The 21,356-nt window shown below is 33.9% G+C and overlaps 1 protein-coding gene across 3 annotated transcripts in view; it reads left to right on the forward strand.

Annotated features, from left to right (window-relative positions):
• SLC38A9 (solute carrier family 38 member 9) overlaps window positions 1-21,356 on the forward strand; it is a 53,435-nt gene that overhangs the window by 15,281 nt on the left and 16,798 nt on the right. For 2 of the 3 annotated variants that reach the window (XM_037529386.2, XM_037529387.2), the window contains exons 2-9: window positions 6,143-6,403; window positions 8,041-8,162; window positions 8,272-8,335; window positions 8,568-8,661; window positions 9,925-10,095; window positions 12,429-12,488; window positions 14,703-14,897; window positions 18,152-18,259. In XM_037529386.2, coding sequence (XP_037385283.1) covers window positions 6,182-6,403; window positions 8,041-8,162; window positions 8,272-8,335; window positions 8,568-8,661; window positions 9,925-10,095; window positions 12,429-12,488; window positions 14,703-14,897; window positions 18,152-18,259 — 1,036 coding nt within the window. In that variant the 5' untranslated portion in view covers window positions 6,143-6,181. The remainder of the gene's footprint in view (window positions 1-6,142; window positions 6,404-8,040; window positions 8,163-8,271; window positions 8,336-8,567; window positions 8,662-9,924; window positions 10,096-12,428; window positions 12,489-14,702; window positions 14,898-18,151; window positions 18,260-21,356) is intronic. The other variant, XM_037529385.2, reaches the window with a different exon arrangement.

Here is a 21,356-nt window from a genome sequence, read left to right on the forward strand (position 1 = left end):
CTTTTCCACTATTTTCTTTTAATGGGAAAAAAGTTACGAAACTGGAATTTTATTTGTTTTCCAGAAATTCTTTTGGTAGAATTGTGTAAGAAGGGAAGTATTCATTGACATGACATTGCAGGCTGAAACCTTATAATTAAAACAGCTCTTTATTTCAAATTATTCAGTTAATAATTCTCAGTTTATAGCACTTAAGTAAATTGAGACAATTTGTGATTTATTTGTGACATTCTTATAAGTGGATAGAAGGAGGAGTTGCGTGGAGAACTCTGCCGTCGTGGGTATTTTTCCCACATTCCTAATCTTTCTTGTGGAAGGGTGTCCCACTTAGAGTTGCTTTTTCTGGATTGAAAATTCATGGTGGTGGTAGTGTTATTGATTTATTAATCAGCCCAGAGAAAAACTGAAGAACTATTATGTTGACATTTACTCACAGGTACTTAAATGTGGTTTGAAATGTTCCTGATATTCATATCATTCTTAAGTCTTCATGATAGTGTTGATACTGAAAATAAAACAAAAAAGCCTTTGCATTTCTGCTATTGATATTTTTGTAGAAATAAAAAAGAAATTATATGTTTTTATCACTGTAGAATAAAATAATTTTATAGATTTTTAAAAATCCAAAGTTAAAAATTGGTGAATTCCATTGAAGGAATTTTGAAATTCATTCTTAGCAGCGTTTGTATTTAAGATATATAGTCCTGAGTATTAATATTCAAGTCACGTTTTTTTTTCATATAGTGTTAATGAAGATCATTACTTTCAGATAAGTAACAACTCTCCTAAAGTAAGGAACCTATAACTTTCAACCAGGTGTTCATTCACATTTACTTTCTTCTATGCTAAGCGAAATAAGTCAAAAGGAAAAAGAGAAATATTAGATAGTTTCACTTATATATGGAATATAGAGAAACCAAACAAAAGGTCCAGAAAAAGACAAAACTTGCAAGCTGACCATAGATCTGAGACATACAGCAGGGGAGGGGGAGGGAGAGAGGTCAGAACAGAGGAAGGAAGAGCACAGGGAACTGTGGTGATGGATCACGGGTGCTGTCGTGGTAGGAAAACTACAGAGACTGCACCTGAGGGGAGAAATCAAATACTGTCCAAAAATCAACAACAATGTAAGAAAATAAATTTTAAAAAATTGCTTTTTTTTATCATACTCCCCTTATCTGATAAAAAATAATGAAATACAATCTAAAAAATTGGAACTGCCTGTACATGTGTGTGCAAGTGTGTATTCATTCGCTGATTAAGTACATATATATCTGTACTTTATGTATTTATAAAATGTATAATTATAAGATAGAATATTAACTTCAAATTTTACTTATTAGCAGTACATTAAACCATTTGCTTTCACTTCATAAACTATGTCAGTAACAATTAAATATGCTTATTAACTCTGAAAAAAATCTTATAAAATGTTGCCACACAGTAATTCACATATATTTCAAGTTCATGTCAATCTCATCCAACAATTATGTAAAAGTTTTTGTTGAAACGTGCGTGGTATATTTTCATTCTCTTTGATATCACTCAATTCTTACATTTAGTGATTACAGTGCTAGTTTGTATATATGGTTATCTGTGCTATTTTTACCCCAAAAATATCAGTGTTTTTTGTTCATTTAATACTGTTAATTTGGAAACAGTCAGTAACTTGGTTCATGTTTCTTGCGTAGTTCTCTCCATTCTTTCTTGCCCAATCTTTATTCTCCTTTGTTCCTGACATCCTTACCACTCAATTCTAGCAGTTATCCCCTAGACACACACACACAAAAACATATGTGCACACACACACACACGCATACACACACACACGCATACACACACACACTCTAACACCAGGAGGAGGAGTGGAAGGGAAGGGAAACATTCATTTCAAGATAGTCTTTAGAAGGTAGCTACTCTCTCTGCTAGTCGAAGGGAGTGCAGTTAATAAACAGAACCATCCTTCCTAGGTTAATTAGGAGAGAAATCAAAGTGCTTCTGGCCAGAATGAAGGAGCAACCCAGCTGGTCTGACGTATCCATTGCAGGAGCACTAAATATTTAAGGTCCCATTGGAAGGTACCCTGAGCAGGATACAAAGGGGAAAGAAGCATTAATTTAATTCTAATAATTTACATTAGAATTAAAACATTTTAATTTTCTGTTTTATTTGATGCCTCTTGATGTTTGAAAATTTCATATTTGAAATATGTTTAATTTCACATGTTTAATTTCTCTGATTTTTAAACATTTTATACTCTGAACAGTTAATAGTGAAAATACTAATATTATATGTAGACCACATGGACTAAATGCCAAGATACTAGTGTTGTCATTTGCTTCATGTTTATGACTTATGGCTTTGATTTATTTTATGTTTAATAATAGATTCAAAGATTCATTATCACCCCACTGAAACTGCTCGTATCAAAGTCACCAAGTAATGACTTTTTATTAATCAGTCCTCATAATCTACTGAAGTATATTATATCCTAGGTTCGCTATCTTTTTCATTGTTTAATTGTTTGGAAAAATGCCTAATACTTAATTGGCACTATATAGGCTCAGTCTTTGAAGATAGTGAAGTTGGAGTGTAGAGTTGTAGGGCTTTTGTGAAAGAGGATGGTTGGTTGTGTAGGTATCAGAGGAAGTGTTGAAAAACATTTCAGCAAGCCATACGTTACCAGTGTTTTTCTTTTAACAGCAGAGAATTTCTACATACACTGTCTTGATTAATTTTTTTGTCTTCTTTATTGAGAAGTTGCCTAGCAGACGTACAGTGTTTTGCAAGCTGGGAGAAATAAGTATTATGGTACTCGTTATTTTGAATGTTTATTTGCATGAGATTTTTCAAATACTTGGTTTTTTTTTTCACTTTTTAACAGTACTCCAATCTAGCAGGTGTTTGAGTCCTTCAGCTTTTATAGGGATGTAAATAAAGTCACATAAAATGAAGTTTTAAGTCAATATCTTCATATTTGCACATGAATCTTCTTGACTCTTAGAATTGTTATTAAATTTCAGAAAAGCATTAACTGGTCAGTAGAAGGGTGGAGACAGATTTAAAAGCCAAAAATTTTTAAGGAATTTAAGGAGTGGAACTTAGAAAAGGTGTTAGATAGAAATAAGGTTTCTCTGTTTATGAGTGTATTAAATATAGACTTTTGAGCCACATTTTAAAATATTTTTAAATTTTTGCTGAATGTTAAAAGCATTTCTTCTGTAGCATGACCATAAATATTTATACAGTGAGACAAATAGAATTTCTTCTACATGAATTATCATAATTTGTTTTCAGTGTGGCACAGTTTAGCTACATTTCAAACAGGAAATAACATTGATAAGGACCAGTCATGTGAAAATATTCAAAAGTAAACATCCAAGTTTCAAATTTTTTATTCTGAAAATTGTTCTATGTAGAGTATTAAAGAGTGTTTACAGATCCAGCTGAAGTTTATATATTTGTTTGCTTTCTCAGATGAAGCTTTAAGCATGTTTCTGTTTCAATTCTGTTAATTAACTGTTAATTCAGTTAAAATATCCTATCATATATTTTAAAAAAGAATCTGTTTTGCGAAGATTCCAAAATATTTGTTTGAGCAGGCACTCAACTCAAACACTCTTGATGAAAACTGTTGGAATAGAAAAAATTTGAATCATTCTGCTCTCAGAGTAATCAAGCCAATTAAACTGGTACAGTTAACAGTTCTGTAACGGGCAAGGAGTCAAGAAATTTAGCAATTCCTACCTAGACTGTTTTTCAGCAGACTTTCATACCAAGTCAGTAGTTGATATTAATGCCATTGAATTTTCAGAATAAAAAGTTATAGGTAGAACATCTGTATCAAGTTCTATGAGTATCACTTTTGGTAATCCATGATTAGCTTCGATCTCTGTTTTGTGGTGTTATTAAAGCTGTAATTCTCTCTTGAATTTCCTGGGGCATCATTCTTGCAAAATAAGAAGGGATGTCCTATAGAATCTGACCCCAGGTATGATTAAACTGTCCCCGAGATATGAATATTTTTACATTGTCTTCTAATACTAGGTATCTCAGTAGTTATGTAGAATACCACAATGCTTTGTGAGCATTGATAGTTGCCTAAGGTTACCACATTTATAAATGAGGATAGATTATTCAGCCTCTGACCTTTTCATTTTCTTTCTCTTCTAGTTCATTGTTCACATATAGGAACACAACAGATTTTGTGTATTGATTCTGTAGCCTGCCACTTACACTGTACTGCTTTAATGTTTCAGTTGGTTTTTTTAGTGATATCGTTAGGGTTTTCTATGTATGTTATGTCATCTACAAATGCGATAGTTTCACTTCTTTTCCAATCTGGATTCCTTTTATATCTTTCTCTTGCCTAATTGCACTAGCTAACACTTCCAATACTGTATTGAATAATAGTTGTGATAATGGACATCCTCATCTTATACCTGATCTTGGAGGGAAAACATTCAGTTTTCACTATTGAATATCTTAACTGTGCATTTGACATACATGGCTTTTATTATATTGAGGAATGTTTCTTCTACCCCTGTTTTTTCTTTAGTGCATTATCATAAATGGTTTCTGGATTTTGTCAAATGCCTGTTCTGCATCTATTATTATGATCATATGATTTTTGCCTTTCCTTTTATTCTTATGGTAAATTATTGATGGATTTTTGGATGTTGAACCATCTTTATATTCCTGGAATAAATCCTACTTGGTCATGATATGTGATCCTTTTTATGTACTGTTGAATTTGACTTGCTAAGATTCTGTTGAGGATTTTTGCATCTATGTTCATCAGGGATATTGGTCTGTATCTTTCTCTTTTTTGTAATGTCTTTGTCTGCTTTTGGTATCAGAGTAATGTTGGCCTCATAAAATGCATTTGAAAGCATTTTCTCTTCTTCAGTTTTTGGGAAACATTTGAGAAGAATGTATATTAGTTGATCTTTGACGGTTTGGTGGAGCTCACTAGTAAAATCACCTACCTCTGGCCTTTTGCTTTTTGATTGCTATTTCAATTTCTTTCTTATAATTCATCTACTCGGGTTTTCTGTTTCTTCCTTCTACAGTCTGGGAAGATTGTATCCTTCAAGAACTTGTCCATTGCTTCTAGGTTATCCATTTTATTGTCATAAACATATTTGTAGATTCTCCTGTGATTCTCTGTATTTCTGAGATGTCTGTTATACACCCATTTTTCTAATATCATAGTTAACTTGGAATATTAGCAAAAATTAACATTTCGATCTCTCGATTTTTTTTTAAGTGCTTCTTTCAGAACTGTCAGTGTAAAGGAGTTATGTAGAACCGATGATAAATATCTTGGCTTTCCCCCCTTCTTTATGTGATTCTGTATATCATTGTGACTTCAAGGGATCTGAGAATCAGCAGAGGAATACAATCCTTTCATGCAGTTCTGCCTGCTCTTCCCATGTTGGATAGTTTATCAGTGGAAGTTTGAATAAGGAGCTGAAGGAGTTTATGACTGAAAATGATGAGTGAAAACCAGAATCTACAGTTGATTGGACACAGCTATAGGAAGGACATATGTGTCTGTATACATATATACATATATAATTTGTATATTTTTTATATTTTATATATAACTTATAAAAATATATATTTTATATATTTATTTATTATATATTATATATATATATATTATAGCATAATAGATATGTTACCAAAAGTCCAGAAAAGCCGAATGAGGAAATTATCTGCGGTTTCTTTTGAGTTTCATTTGATAATACTTTGGGTAAGTCTTACAAGGGAGATGGCTCAGGTTACTAATCCTTAGCACACGACCCAAGAAATGAGAATATTCTTTATTGTGGGAAGTAACTTTGACTCATAAAGGAGTAGAGACTCTTCAGTATAAGAACGCTTTTGTCCATAATTTCTCTGATTTGGTGCCAAAAGCTTGTTGAGAGAATATTCAAAGCGGTGCCTGTATAAGTTATTGTTGAAAATTGACAGCTGCTATATTTCTTGTTAATAGCTAGTTGAAGCACTTTCTGTTATGTCTCTTCTATTGCTAAGATTTAAAAAGTGTGTTTAAATTAAAAGTATTATGTGAGAAAAGCTTTGTTCTGTGGATTAGATAATACTTCTTTTGTGACATTTTTTTCCCCACCAAAAGTGAGAAGTGAATGCCTTGCCTTGATACATCCCATTTCTAATGGAGGACAAGAAGTTATTTTCTCCAATGGCTCACTTCCAGAATTTCTGGCTGAACGTTCTTTGTCAAGTGTATATTCCCTTCTCTAGGCCTTTCTATATAGAGCCCACAAACATCGTCAATGTGAATAATGTCATTCAGAGGGTTAGTGACCAGGCTTCTGCCATGAACAAGAGGATTCATTACTACAGCCGACTCACTGCTCCTACAGACAAGGCACTGGTAAGAGGCAAAGCATTGCTAATTGTCTGAAGTTAAGTTGAAATGAACAGTGAACAATATAGCCAGGACAACTCCCAGTGTTTGAACTTTTTGCTGGACATCTTCCAAGGAGAGCATCATGGAAAGTCAGAGATAGTAACTAATACATGTCTTAGGCTAGTTCATTCTTATCTAACCTGGCATGTTGACAACAACCAGATTTGTTAGATTAAATTCTGCCAATCCCCAATCCTAAAAGTTTTCAAGCCTTAGGTCAATGATTAATATAAATAATGAGATTCTCTTACTCTGCTCCATTTTCAAGCTTGAAACTACAAAGGAAAAATGTTTTTTAGAAATTTTCTGCATGAGTAGGAAACTAAAATATATACATAAATATATATATTTTCCTATTTAATGATGTTATTTTAATAGATCAAAAATAAGGGCCAAAAAAAAATTAAAAAAATTTTTAAAAAAAGAAAAAATAAGGGCCAAAGGCGGATACTAAACAGTTTAGGCTTTGCAGGTCTATAATACTGTCACATAGTCTTCTTCACTTATGTGCTATGGCCATTAAAAATATGAAACAATTCTTAACATAAGAAATGTTTAAAAATCATTTGAAGGTCAGATTTGGCCGATGGGCCATGGATTGACTCTTGGCTTTCTAAAATCTATTTTTATTTTAGGATAAAAAATATAAGTTATTTAGTTGCTTTGAGAATTACCACATATGAGATACTCAGACACTTGAAAGGTAAAGATAAATAGAAATAGTCTAGAAGAAAAAAAGATTTTTAGTAGTTATTAATGATAAAAAGGGAGAAAGAAACCAGCATTCATTAAATGTTTTAAAAAATATTCTTTTTTTTTTAACCTTAGGCAGTTTTAATTCCTCTATCTTCTGCTTCAATGCATTTAAAATATTTTTATTATTTTAAATATTTATTTAAATATTTATTATTTATAATGTATTTATTATTCCTTTCTTTACCTCAGTGACTTCTCAGTTCTTTAGTTTGATTTCCTTACCTGCCTCTTTGCTAAAACTACCCTCAACTAAGAGTTCAGTAACTACTGGATTCTTAAAATTCCCCTCACATAAAACCCAAGTATCCTCTATTTAGAATCGCTTACTCTTAGTCTTGCTGACTTTTCTTCCTCCTTTCTAAAGAGAAAAAAAGAAATATATTTTGACAGTTACTTATTTTAAGAATTTATCTCATTTCAGGTGAACAGTTTATAGTTTTTAAACTCTTGCTCCTTTAGTTCTTCATTTACATTTGAAAAAGAGTGCTTGTATTCACTCTTCAGTATACAGTATGCACAGGGATCAGACTGTTTATTTGTTCATGGTGTTTAGAAATGTTTGGCATGTGTTTCTTGCTGTTTTCTATGGGCTAGACACCTCTACCTATAAACCAGTGTTTCTTGCCCAAGTACATCTCAGGCTCCATGGGATGAATCTATAGTTGGTTTTCTCCTACCACCCATAAGTTGAAATTATTTTGTTGAGTTTGACAGCATGGAATTTATTATGATATAGAATTATATGTAGAAAACAGGTACCATTATATATAGAAAACATCCTACTTTGCATCCTACATTTTTTGGTGCTAACATTTCTGTTTCTTTTTTTTTTTTTTTTTCACCAGATTGCCCCAGATCATGTAGTTCCAGCTCCAGAAGAGTGCTATGTATATAGTCCATTAGGTTCTGCCTATAAACTTCAAAGTTACACTGAAGGCTATGGTAAAAATAGCAGTTTAGTAACCATGTAAGTAAAGTACTTTTTTGCACCATATCTTAAATTATATGTGAATGAAGATTATGGATTATTTTTGTCTTAATTAAAATGTTTGATGAGTCAAACTCCTTGTTTTCAGTTTTATGATTTGGAATACCATGATGGGAACATCTATACTAAGTATTCCTTGGGGCATAAAACAGGTAATATAATTTTTTGGTACACTTTATCTGATTTTTTCCCCTTTTTTTGGTATTGTAAGTTTTTTAATAGTTTTTAATAAATTTACATATAATTATTAAAGAAAATAGAGGATTATATATAATTTTCCATTCATTCTCAAGTTTTATCATAATTGTTTGGTATAACAATATGGTTGGATGTGAATTTACTCTAATAAGATGATATATGTTCTATACTTTTATTTTTAAACAGGCTGGATTTACTACTGGATTATGTGTCATCTTGCTGATGGGCCTTTTAACACTTTATTGCTGCTACAGAGTAGTGAAATCACGTTCTATGATCTGTAAGAATTTACCACAGTTAAAACAGATTGGTTTAGTGATGTGGGTATTAATAGGTATTTCCTTTTGAGGTAGATCACTAATGTATACATTACAGGTATATGAACTATTTGTATCTAAAGATTTCCCTCTCTAATTCATAGTATTCTGCTAACTACTACATTAATGAATTAGTGGCTGCCTTTGAAATTTACAAAGGCTGGGCATTCTTTGCAGGTTGTATTCCTTGATGCTAATTTCCTTATAAGAATAATTTTTCAAAATCATATTTTTGAATAAGGTCTTTGCTAGAACTAAATTAAGAATTGATTCTTATCAAATAATGGTGATTTTTTTGACCTGCCAATAGACCTAAATTTTAGAAAATTATCACTAGAAAAATAAGAAAATATAAACAATGTAACTTAGTAATGAATTTTCAGAGTTATACCAGTGTACTCCCTCCATTCACCTCTATATTCTGGATTAGGGAAATGCCTTTGTAGAGTGTTTTTAAATAGTTTAGGACCTATATAGACATAAATTATATTTTTGACTCTTAGCAAGTATCAATCAATAGTCTTTGCTTCTCCTTCAATTTTTTTTTTCTGTCTCTCCTAAGTACCTGGTATATTTTCTCTTAATTTTATTATTTATTCATATCCATTCCCCATTTATCTGCAAATTACTTGGTGCTCTTATCAATCTACTTAGTTCTTTATATGATGTAGACATTAGCCCTTTATCTATTTTTTCTTGTCAATTTCTTTCCCATTCAGCATTTGAATGGCTTTTGTATTATATGAGTTTGTTTATATCTGCCTGTCTTTTCCACTATAATTTGTATTTCTTCAGTTCTTTCAGGTTCTGTTTTTCACATTGTCTTCTAACTGTTTTGTTTGTTTAATCTTTAAGTTCTTAACTCATTTGTGTGAAGTTTAATTGGCATGTAGTATAAAGACTCAAGAAATTTGAGTATGCCAAATATTATTGGATAATGTCCTGTGTCTTACTGAGGATTTTATCGAGCCTTTGCTTTTATTAATTATAAAATATTATGACTCATTTATTTCTCAGATTACCTATACTCTTTCATTAACATAACATTTTTATGTGTGTGTTCTATAATGTTATAATTATTATTTCATAATGTGATCTAATATCTGACAATAGAACACCCATAATCTTTTGCTAAAATAGTTTGAGTAAATTTGGGGAACACAAATTATAAATATGGAATATATGATTAACATCTAATTTTATTCTTGTCTTTTATTTTTATCTAGCATCAGTGGATACCAGTACCTGGGAGTATCCAGAAGTCTGCAGACATTATTTTGGCTCCTTTGGACAATGGTCAAGTCTCCTTTTCTCCTTGGTATCTCTTATTGGAGCAATGGTAGTTTATTGGGTCCTTATGTCTAATTTTCTTTTCAATACTGGAAAGTTTATTTTCAGTGAGTATCCATATCATGTGCTTGCTTAACAAAGCTACTTTTAGATATAAAACTCATGTTTTGTTTCTGTCTTAAATTCTGGATTTGGAGTAATAATATAAAAAATATTATTTATAATTCTGGAAAATATACTTGATTCAGTTTATTTGATTATAATCGCAAATATTCGTGTGTTGATTTCCAAAAACTGATTTTTAAATAAATAATAATCCTTCAAATTCTCTATGTAAAATATGTTGTAATAGTTAAATCACTCTTTTATTCTAGGATAAACTTAATTACTTACTTTATTACTTAAGATGTATATTTTAAACTTCATGCTGGATTCAGTTTACTTCATTAAGGGGTGTGGCTAATATTTTATTTAGGACTTCTACATCTTTTCATAAGAGAGACTGGCATGTAGTTATTCTCATACCATCCCTGTTGAGCCGTTGTATATTAAGGCTAGTGTAACAAATTATCATGAACTGTTTGTCTTAAAACAAAGATATTTATTCTCTCTCAGTCCTTGAGACTAGAAGTCCAAAATTGAAGTGTTAGTAGGACTCTCTCTTTTAAGCCTCTAGGAAAGAATCATTCCATGTCTTTTCTTAACTTCTGGTGGTTGGTGGAAATCCTTAGCACTCCTTGGCTTATAGCTGCATCATTCCAATTCCTGCTTCTTTTCACATGGCCATCTCCCCTCAATGTGTCTGTGTCCTAATTTCCCTTTTATTACTATGTACACCAGTCATTGAATGTAGGGTCTAAGCGAATTCAGTATGACCTTATCTTAACTTGATTATATCTGTAAAGACCCTATTTCCAAATAAGGTCACATTCTAAGGTTCCTGGTAGACATGGATTTGGGGAGACACTGTTCAATCCAGTGTACTTGTGGTTTCAAGCTGTTACTTGCCTTTATGTAAATCTTTGGCATCAGGAATTACATAAAATTAATAACTTCCAATCTTAAGTCCCTAATAATCTTTGAAGATAACTATTATATAAAACCTAGAGCACTAAACTACTTTTATCTTGAATAGTGAAGGTGAATAACTCACATATTTAATTTGCTTTACCACCTTAAAATCTAACCAATCAGGGCCTCCCTGGTGGCGCAGCGGGTGATCGCTGAGTTGCGAAGCTGCCCGCAACCTCTGCAGCGCTGGTTCGATCCCTGGCTGCCCGACGAGGGTCCCACATGGTGCGCAGACCTCTCCTGCCGCCCACTGCTCCCCTCAGCAGTGTATTTCGTCTGTCTGCCTGTTCTGTTTCCCGCTCTGGCTCTGGTGAATTCTCTCACCCTCCAGCACTTCTGACTCTATCCAGTGCTTGTATAAATAAATAAATAAATCTTAAAAAAAAAAATATCTAACCAATCATTGGACCTCCCCGGTGGCGCAGTGGTTGGCGCTGGAAGCTGCCCGCAGCCTCTGCAGTGCCGGTTCGATCCCCGGCTGCTCCCCGGCCACCGGACATGGCACGCAGACGTGTCCTGCAGCCCGCTGCTCCCCTCAGCAGTGTACTTCGGTCCTTCTGCTCTGCTCCCCTCTCTGGCTCTGGTGAATTCTCTCACCCTCCCGCGCTTCTGACTGTACCCAGTGCGTGTATAAATAAAATAAATAAATCTTAAAAAAAAAAAATCTAACCAATCATTTTTACCATCTTATGTTTCAGATATTAAATATATTTATTTAATGCTTGCTATGGTTATAAAAAGTGAACATTAAACAAAATTAAGTAAATTCCCCCAGGCTTTTACTAGGAAAAAAAGATACATTCTTTTATTTTTACAGAATGTGAATCCTCGGGTATCTGTATATGCTTTTTAGTTTGCTACTTCCTTTATTGTAACAGTGATGCTTGTGAGCAGTAATTACTGTAGAGCCTTTGGTTTATAAAAGCATGTACCCTACTTAGTAAAAACTTTAAGTGATTTCCCAACTAAGGTGGTTGTTTTATTTTCCACTTTTGTGAGCTTTAGAATTTAACTCTATGTAAGATGTAACTATATGTATATAGATTACAGAGTATATATGGAAAAAATTGTATATATTATCTTTATTCCAGAGATTTTAACTAAATTCAGACTCCAGGGGAGATTTTTTGGAAAAATCCTCATTCATTAAAAAATTTTCAATAGTGGGATTATGAAACCAATAATAATAATAGTTCTGTAAGTAAGAGAAATGAATAAAGTGAAGCAGTGATAACTATAAAGTACTGTAATCTTGACTCCATGTATTTGATAATATAATCACACAGTAGATCTTAGAAGATTTTTATAGATAAGAAACTATATAAGCTGATTGACTTAATATCTTTCTTTATTTTTCCTTAATTTTTAGATTTTATTCATCACATTAATGACACAGATGCTATACTAAGTACCAATGATAGCAACCCTGGTAAGTAGTTTGCCTCTTAAAGTTTAGCTTGTTTCTTTAATCCCTTAATTGTTTCAAAGAAGATATTAAGATAGAACCTGTGACTATTTTAGTTAAATGAATAGCATAGAATCATTAACATTATGCTAATTTAGCAATTATTAAATTGCTGCTAGTCTGTGTTTTTAAAAAAACTCCACAAAAGGTTGTGACACTGTGAACTAAACAAAATTTAATCCATGTTCTACAGTTCACAATTTTAGCTTATGTCTATAATATCCTCATTTGCCTATGAGTAATTAGTAAAGTATTTTCAAAGACCTATATTGCTGCTTAATGTTTTGGGAGTTTAGAAGCCTATTTCTCAATTTGTTAATTTAGTTTAAACATTTATTATTTTAGTTACTAATATTTAAGATACACAAACCTGTACCATATGGAACAGTTAATTTCCTAATAGTAAATGAAGATTAGTAAATATAGAAAAATAACTTGAAGATTTGGCTAAAAAATAATTTTAATTTCTTAGAAAAGCTTCCTTTAATTAATTATTAAAAATAAACTTGTGTGGCTGATATCAATTGATGAAAATAGTTCATTAATATTTAATAGGATTTCTCTAGTAGGGAGTCAGCTCGCCATTGAGTTTATATATATATCACAATTACACTGATGATTTGGAAAATACCATCAAAAAAGTCCATTTACTTTGCATAGTGATATCTTATGTTGTTTCCAGCACTTCTTAATTCTTCTGTTTATTTTGTGTGCTAAATAGTGAGATTATGGAATAATTCATTTCATTGAATGTAAAAAATTATACTAACATTTATTGAGTACTTACTGTTCTCAATAATAGTTGCACTTTTATCTCCACTTTCTAGATGCAGAAACCAAGACACAGAGAAGTTAGTGATTTGTATAAGGCCCCAAAACTATTAATTGACAGTCTGGATTCATTATTCAGTCAGTTGACTTCCATAGCCTGTGCTCTTTTCCACTGTATTTTTTAGGACTAGAAAAATTCAAGTTAATTTACGTCTGTCCAGCATAGAAGGGAAAAATACATGTTAAATTTCTAACAAAGAGAAAAGGATATTAAAACTAAGTGCTTGACTTGGTGACATGCCAAATAATGGATAGAGAATAAAATTTGAAAAAGAACTTATAATGATATTTATTACTTTTCTTTTTGACTAGGGATGAGTGTGTTGGTTGCTTAGTGTATTTTTCAAGAGTTCTTTACAAAGAAAAAATTAGTAACAGAAATTAATTATTAACAAAAATTATGAAACTGAAAACAGTGAAAATGAGTTTTGTTCTAATAATTGCCACTGACAGATTGGTGTTAGGTAAAATACATTTTTCTCACTTCCCAATACTCTGGATACCATCTGGAATCTTAAGATGGTATCAAGTATGATAAACTTCCAGGAGAATTGCTCTGGAATGCAGGAATTCAAGATTCTTTTTTTTTTTTTAAAGATTTATTTTATTTTATTTATTTATTTATACAAGCACTGGGTACAGTCAGAAGCGCGGGAGGGTGAGAGAATTCGCCAGAGCCAGAGCTGGGAGCAGAGCAGGCAGAAGGACGGAAGTACACTGCTGAGGGGAGCAGCAGGCGGCGGGAGAGGTCTGCGCGCCATGCGGGACCCTCCTCCGGTAGCCAGGGAGCAGCCAGGGATCGAACCGGCGCCTCAGAGGCTGCGGGCAGCTTCGCAACCCAGCGCTCAACAGCTGCGCCACCGGGGAGGCCCAGGAATTCAAGATTCTTAAGTTATAAGTAATAATTAGGTTTTGTCAATACTATGGCAGCTGTTTCAAGGAAGTTTGCTTTTTTATTCCAAACCCATATATTTTATTTATTATCAGAAGAAACCTGTTGTTTGGCCTTTATATGGATTATTAGCAAAACAAACAATTACCCTGAGTAATATTTATATTATTGCATAGATGATGCCATTTAGCCCAATTTTTTTCTCTAGTAATGGATATTTGGTGAGATATTTTTGTAATATCCAGTAGAAATCAAGAAAATATTCCTCTAAGAATCCCCCACTTTTAATTATTTATAGGTAAAATATTCTTGATGTTTCTAACTCTGTATTTTTTTTAATGTAGAGACTTAGTAGTTATGATAAATATTGAGATTGGTAGAGCAAATGTAAGTCTCTGAAGGAGTCATTTTTTTGTTCTTGTGTTCTTCTCTAATCTGATGGTTTCCTCTTGCAGTGATTTGCCCGAGTGCTGGGAGTGGTGGCCATCCTGACAACAGCTCCATGATTTTCTATGCCAATGACACAGAACTCCAACAGTTTGAAAAGTGGTGGAATAAGTCCAGGACTGTGCCCTTTTACCTTGTAGGACTCCTCCTCCCACTTCTCAATTTCAAATCACCTTCATTTTTTTCAAAATTTAATATCCTAGGTAAGCTGGCAGCATATGTGATACATTCTATGTGTAGTGGAGTATGAGCTGGCTTCTGTGAAAACGTGGTCTGGCTGGGGAGCTAGTTCTCTTCCAGGCCTATTCACCAATGCTGAATTTGTTTACTCATATGTTACCTTGCCTTTTGATTTTCTTTATGAAGTTTACCACAGACAAGAATTACCATTTCAACTCCAATTCCATTTTGCTTTTTATATAGGAGTATTGGGTTTCCCATTCTATTGTTACTGAATCTGCTCTTCCTCATTTCCCTTAAGGGCACAACTAGAGAAAATAGACTAAAATTTCAGGAGTGATCCAAATTGGATATTATAGGAACTCTCAATTCTGAGAGCTGGAAACATTACAACTTACTAGAGGAAACTGTGGGTTCTTTTTTCCCCCCACAGAATTACAACCTGACTTTCAACCTGGGATATCATTCTCTAGCTCAAGCTCCTTAAGTTTATTTTACTTACATTCTCTTTCTCAGTGTATTTTTCCTTCATGGAACACTATTGTCACCTTAAAGGAACAGATTTCTTTCTGTGAGACCTGTTTTTCAGAAATTTTAGAAATTTCTGAATCACTAAAGGAATGTTTTGACCCTATCTTCTTTTAGAACACTGAGTCTTAAGATGACAAAAGGAACCCTAATGAATGCTCAGATTTGGTTAACTAGAGACAAAGATATCATTCATAAAGAATTGATAACCCTAGGGCCTTCCTGCTGGCCTCAGGATTAAGTCTCAGCTCTATCACCACTACAGCCCGAATTCAATCTTTTCAGGAAGCTAACCCACATATGGCACAGCAGACCTCTCCTGTCTCACGCGCTGTTCCCCTTAGCCGTGTATTTCAGTAAATCCGCCTGTTCTGCTCCCCACTCTGTCTCTGGTGAATCCTTTCACTCCCTGCACCTCTGACCTGTAGCCCAGTTCTTCTATGCTTAAATAAATAAATCAGTCTTCAAAAAAATAAAGGATAACCCCAAATCCAACATAGGATTTTACCTTTTCCCTATAGATATGACCTCTTGGTGGACAGCCAAGAATATAAAATAATTAGTTTATTCATCACATCAAGGAGGTGGCTTTGGGTTTCCAGAAGACCAAAGAAAGAGGTGAGAACACAATTAGCCCTCTGAATTTGCAGATTCCACATAAGTGGATTGAACCAACCACAGATGGAAAATACATACTGAGTGGTTAGGTCTACAACAGATGCATCTGTACTGAACATATCTAAACTTTTCTTGTCATTATTCTACAAACAATGTAGTATGACAACTACATAGCATTTACATTGTAGTAGGTATTATAAATAATCTAGAGATGACTTAAAGTATATGGCAGGATGTGTGTAGGTTATATGCAAATATTACACTATTTTATATAAAAGAGTTGAGCATCTATGGACTTCAGTATCCTCGTAGTGGTGAAGATTGGGAGTTAGTCTAAGGGGGATTTGGAACCAATCCCTCATGGATACAAAGGGATTATGGTATTTCTCTATACCTTTCCACCTAGCAGCAGGATTCACTGTAAGGCTGCCACAAATAAATACAGAAAATGAAGAGTGGTGGTTATATTGACTTTGGCTACTTTTTTCATGCTTTCTGAATCTGTTAATCTCTAAATCCACAGAAGAGCTTATATAGCTCATTTGTGGTTTCCTGATTTGTTTGCTGTCTTTCTTACATAACAGACCTTTAAAAATTAGTTTATAAATTTGTAGAGAATTTACTCAGTTGCATAAGAAATCCCCAAACTTCTAACCAGGTTGAATCTTCTCTACCTCCTTAAGTATATTCTGTTTTTGTCCTTTTTCTTGGTACTTTCCCGTTCTTTTAAAATTATAACTTCTTTAGAGGAATTAGCATCTAATTACTCTAGCCACCTTCCTGGATTTCTGCTCCAAAATAACTGAATTTAATTCCTTAAATGGACTACTCCTCTAACTTCTAGTGTATACATTTGCTTACTACACTGTATAGGTTCCAAGATTACATTTTCCCGTTCTCCTGCCACCGAATGTCCAATCACTATACACCACTAACCATTTGGTCTTTTCTGCTGATTCCTTTCTATTGTCAGAGCCCACCAGGCTTATTTTTCTTTATGTTCTATAAATAAGCAAAATCATATGGTATTGGTCTTTCTCCTTCACACTGATTTCCCTTAGCATAATCCTCTTGAGATCAGTCCATGTAGTCTCAAATGGCTTAATTTCATCCTTTTCTGTGGATGAGTAATGTTCCATTGTGGATGTATACCACATCTTTTTTATCTACTTGCTACTCATTGGGCACTTGGGTTGTTTCCATATCATAGCCATTGTGTATTAGACTACTAAAAATTCCTGAATGTGATATTTTGATCTATGTATAATGCTTATGAATAGAATTTGGAATTTTACCACCCAGTCAAAAACCATCTAGATATACTAGATCAAATTATTGCGGATTTTTTGTTTTATGGCTTTTCTCAGTCAGGTTTATGACCCACATCCACTACTCCACATCCACTGCTTTTCTTTCTTTACTTTCTTATAATCTTACATTAAGTACTGCAACCCTTTCCCCACTTATTGACCAGCTCTGTACTTCAAACACAAAAGAATAAGGTAGGGCCTCCCTGGTGACGCAACGGTTGAGCGCTGGGCTGAGAAGTTGCCCATAGCCTCTGCAGCACTGGTTCGATCCCCGGCCGCCGGGCAAGGGTCCCACATAGCACGCAGACCTCTCCTGCCGTGCCCACTGCTCCCCTCAGCAGTGTACTTTATCAGTCTGCCTGTTCTGCTCCCCGCTCTGGCTCTGGTGAATTCTCTCACCCTCCCGTGCTTCTGACTGTACCCAATACTTGTACAAATAAATAAATAAATCTTTTAAAAAAAGAATAAGGTAAATTTCATGTTTTTTTTCCCCCTCATATATAATCTTACAGTTTTATAGTGGATTTTCAGCATGTATTCTCTGCTAAACTCAGCTTATTAGCGAATTTGGCAGTTTTGCTTTCAGCATTTTATAAGCTACCTTCCTCTGGTTCTTCTTAAGCCTATTATGTAGTTTTTTTGCTATGTTTACTGATAAAACACAGCTTGTTTTGGTTCTTTAGAACCTTGGTTTGGATAGAGATACTCAATGAAAGTAGGAACCTTAAATTTTGCTATGACTGTGGCAGCAGAGCTTGATTTTAAAATTATCTGTAAAACACGCAAAGATGATAAATGTTTTGTGAATTTTTTTCTTACAGGCACAGTGTCTGTTGTCTATTTGATTTTCCTTGTTACCTTGAAGGCTAGTCGCTTGGGATTTCATTTGGAATTTCACTGGTTTGTGCCAACAGAATTTTTTGTACCAGGTGAGCTGTTTTTTTTTTTTTTTTTAAGCATTTATTTATTTATGCATACAAGAACTGAGGTACAGGCCAGAGGTTTTGGGGGGGTGGCGCTGAGATGATATACCAGAGACAGAGCGGGATACGGAACAGGCAGATTGGCTGAAATACACTGCTGAGGGGAGCAATGGGCAAGACAGAAGGGGTCTGCTCTGCCATGTGGGTTGCTCCCTGGCTGGGGATTGAACTCGTGCTGCAGTGGTTGCGGATAGCTTCATAGGTTGCCTCTTAACCCCTTGAGCCACCAGGGAGGCCCAAGGTGAGCTGTTTTGACCAAATAAAGAGTTAATAAATTATAATAAAGTGATCTTTAAATTAACTATTGTTAACTATTGCTATTCTAAAACAAGTAATGGTATTTTTTATGCTGAACATTTTTATTCATGCTGCTTCAGGAGATCAGTTGAAATTACTTTGATTTTCTTGCAGCTAGGGGTAACTAGGACTCTGTCATTTTTACTTGGGACTGAAGTTCAGTGGTGTAACAGTGTAATTTAAAATTCAAAACTCACTCTAGACTTTTCTGAGAAAACATATCCTGGATTTTCTGAGACATAGAACATAGTTATTAATATGTGTGGATAACACTACTCATTAACATCATCCTCCCCTTTCTTTACTTTCCTGTTTTTCATGCTAAGATGCTATTGAACCCCCCTCCTTTTTCTCTCCTATAATAGCTTTGAAATTTCTTCAGTTTCATAAAATGTGGAGATTTTAAACATGATAAAACATCATGACCCAATGAATGAATAATTCTAAATGAGACAAAGATTAGAAAATGGAAGTGGTTATTACACTAATATGAAAACTACGAAGAGAAAGTAATATAAAATTCTGTTTTTGTTTAGAAACATTGTTTTCTTTTCATTTTTCTACTGTGGGTTTGGGCTGTCTAGAATTTTGGGTCTTTATTTTTTATCTGGTGCTATGCTCTAAAGTCTGCAGCTGTAGTTGTCTTCTACTCCTTTTCTTCATTTTGTTATGGTAGCCCCTGGTTTTCAAGGCGTGTTGAATTAGTAGTTATTCAAAGAAGTTTTTTGTATTATTACAGTTACCTGTTTCCAGATAATTTGACTCTATTGTAGCTTTGGTTTTTCATTTCTCTTGGAAGCCCACAAAGACTAAAAAAAGTCAGTGTAAATTCAGGATAAAGGAAGTATTGGAGCTTGAAAGGCACCCTTCAACCCAGATTGTATTTAAAATTGGACACTGGTAAAAATGGCAACTTTAAGCTAGTTCTTTCATTCACTAGTAAAAATAGACAAGAATATTATTTCCTAAAATTAGATCCATTGTGATTTATATTGAGTCCTACTGATAAAAATTTATGCTAATGATAGGCCATTAGAGATAGATATAATGGAGAGGATTAAAGTTGTTTAGAAGATAGACTAGAGAATGTACTTAAATAGATACTAAGTCATTTAGCTCAATTTCTAAATAATGTAAAGGGAGAATCATGACTAAAAGAGGCTTATGTTGCTATTCATCATCCTGAAATGAATTGCTATATTGTGAGTGAAGAATTTCTCAAGAATAAAAATGTCAGAAATCCTTTTCAATACAAGCTAATTAGGAATCAAAGAACTTTGGAGGGTGTGAACCTTTACTATCCTGATGAAGAATTCACACAAACCTGTATTTCTGATTCAATTCTTATTTATGTGCTCTTCTATCTAAAAATTTCTTTTTCAGTGCAGTAGATCCCACCAACCTCCCTCCCCCAGGTAATTGGAAAACTCATGGAGGAAAAACCTACTTAAGGATTTCATCCTATCCTTGACTGTCTACTCAGGATTTTTCTTTTGTATTTATTCCTCCTTCTCCTTAATCACATATCATCAGATTTTTCCTAAATTATTCCTACCTGTATACAAACCTAACTTCCAATCTAAAAATAAAACTCATTTGATGCCACATTCTTTTCTAATTATTATTTCCCTTTAAAGCAAAACTCTTTGAAAGAATTGTCTACACTCACTATCTCCACTTCTCTTTCCATTTGCCTTGAATTCACTTTTGTTAGGCTTGTGCCCCAGGCACTCCATGATGACCAATGACTTCATCTTTCCAAATCGGATGAACAATTCTCACATCTCTTCTTATGCAACCAATCAACAATATGAGGTGCAACCAATCAACAATATGAGGTGCATTCAGTCACTCCTTCCATGTTAAGACACTTTCTTTACTTCTAAAATTCTGTTCTCTCTTGATTCTTCTACATAACTACCCCTCTCATATTTCTGACCTCTAAATGATGGTGTCATCCAGGGTTCAATACTCAAATCTCTTTTCTCTTTGTCCTTATCCCCTAAGTAATGTCGTCTAAGCACCTGATTTGATACGTTGCCCATATGGTCACTAGTCCTAATTTTATATGTATTTCAGATCTCCCGACTGAAATCCATACCCATATACCTGTCTCTTTTACACCTCCACTTTGGATGGCTATTAGGTATCTCAAATTTAAATTGACAAACACCAAACACTTATTGCCTTCTTCATCTACTCCCACCCTATCAACTTGCTTCATCTACTTTTCTCCCAGTCTTCTCTATCTTAGAAAACAATATCTCCAATTTTTCAGTTGCTTGGTCTAAAAACTTTGAAATTGTCCTTGGCTCTTTTTCTCCTCCATCCTCTCCCCCCAATCTACAAACCATATCAGCTCTATTTTCAAAATAAATTGAGAATCTGTTTCTTACCATTTCCACCAAAAAGAACTACATCAAACTACTAATCTCTTATCTGAATTATTGTAGTATCCTCTTAACTAGTCTCACTTTTTATACACCTAACAACTGGATTTTTTTTAAAGATTTATTTATTTATGCATACAAGAACTGGGGTACCGGCCAGAGGTGTAGAGGGGTGAGAGGATTCACCTGAGACAGAGTGGGGAATAGAACATGCAGATTGACTGAAGTACACTGCTGAGAGGAGCTGCAGGCAAGTCAGGAGAGGTCTGCTGCTCCATGTGAGTTGCTCCCTGGCCGGCCGGGAAATTGAACTTGTGCTGCAGAGCCTGCGGACAGCTTGATAGGTTGCGTCTTAA

Source organism: Talpa occidentalis, unplaced genomic scaffold (assembly GCF_014898055.3).
Source record: "Talpa occidentalis isolate TD23 unplaced genomic scaffold, MPIMG_talOcc4v2.1 talOcc4.6, whole genome shotgun sequence".
Taxonomy (NCBI): domain Eukaryota; kingdom Metazoa; phylum Chordata; class Mammalia; order Eulipotyphla; family Talpidae; genus Talpa; species Talpa occidentalis.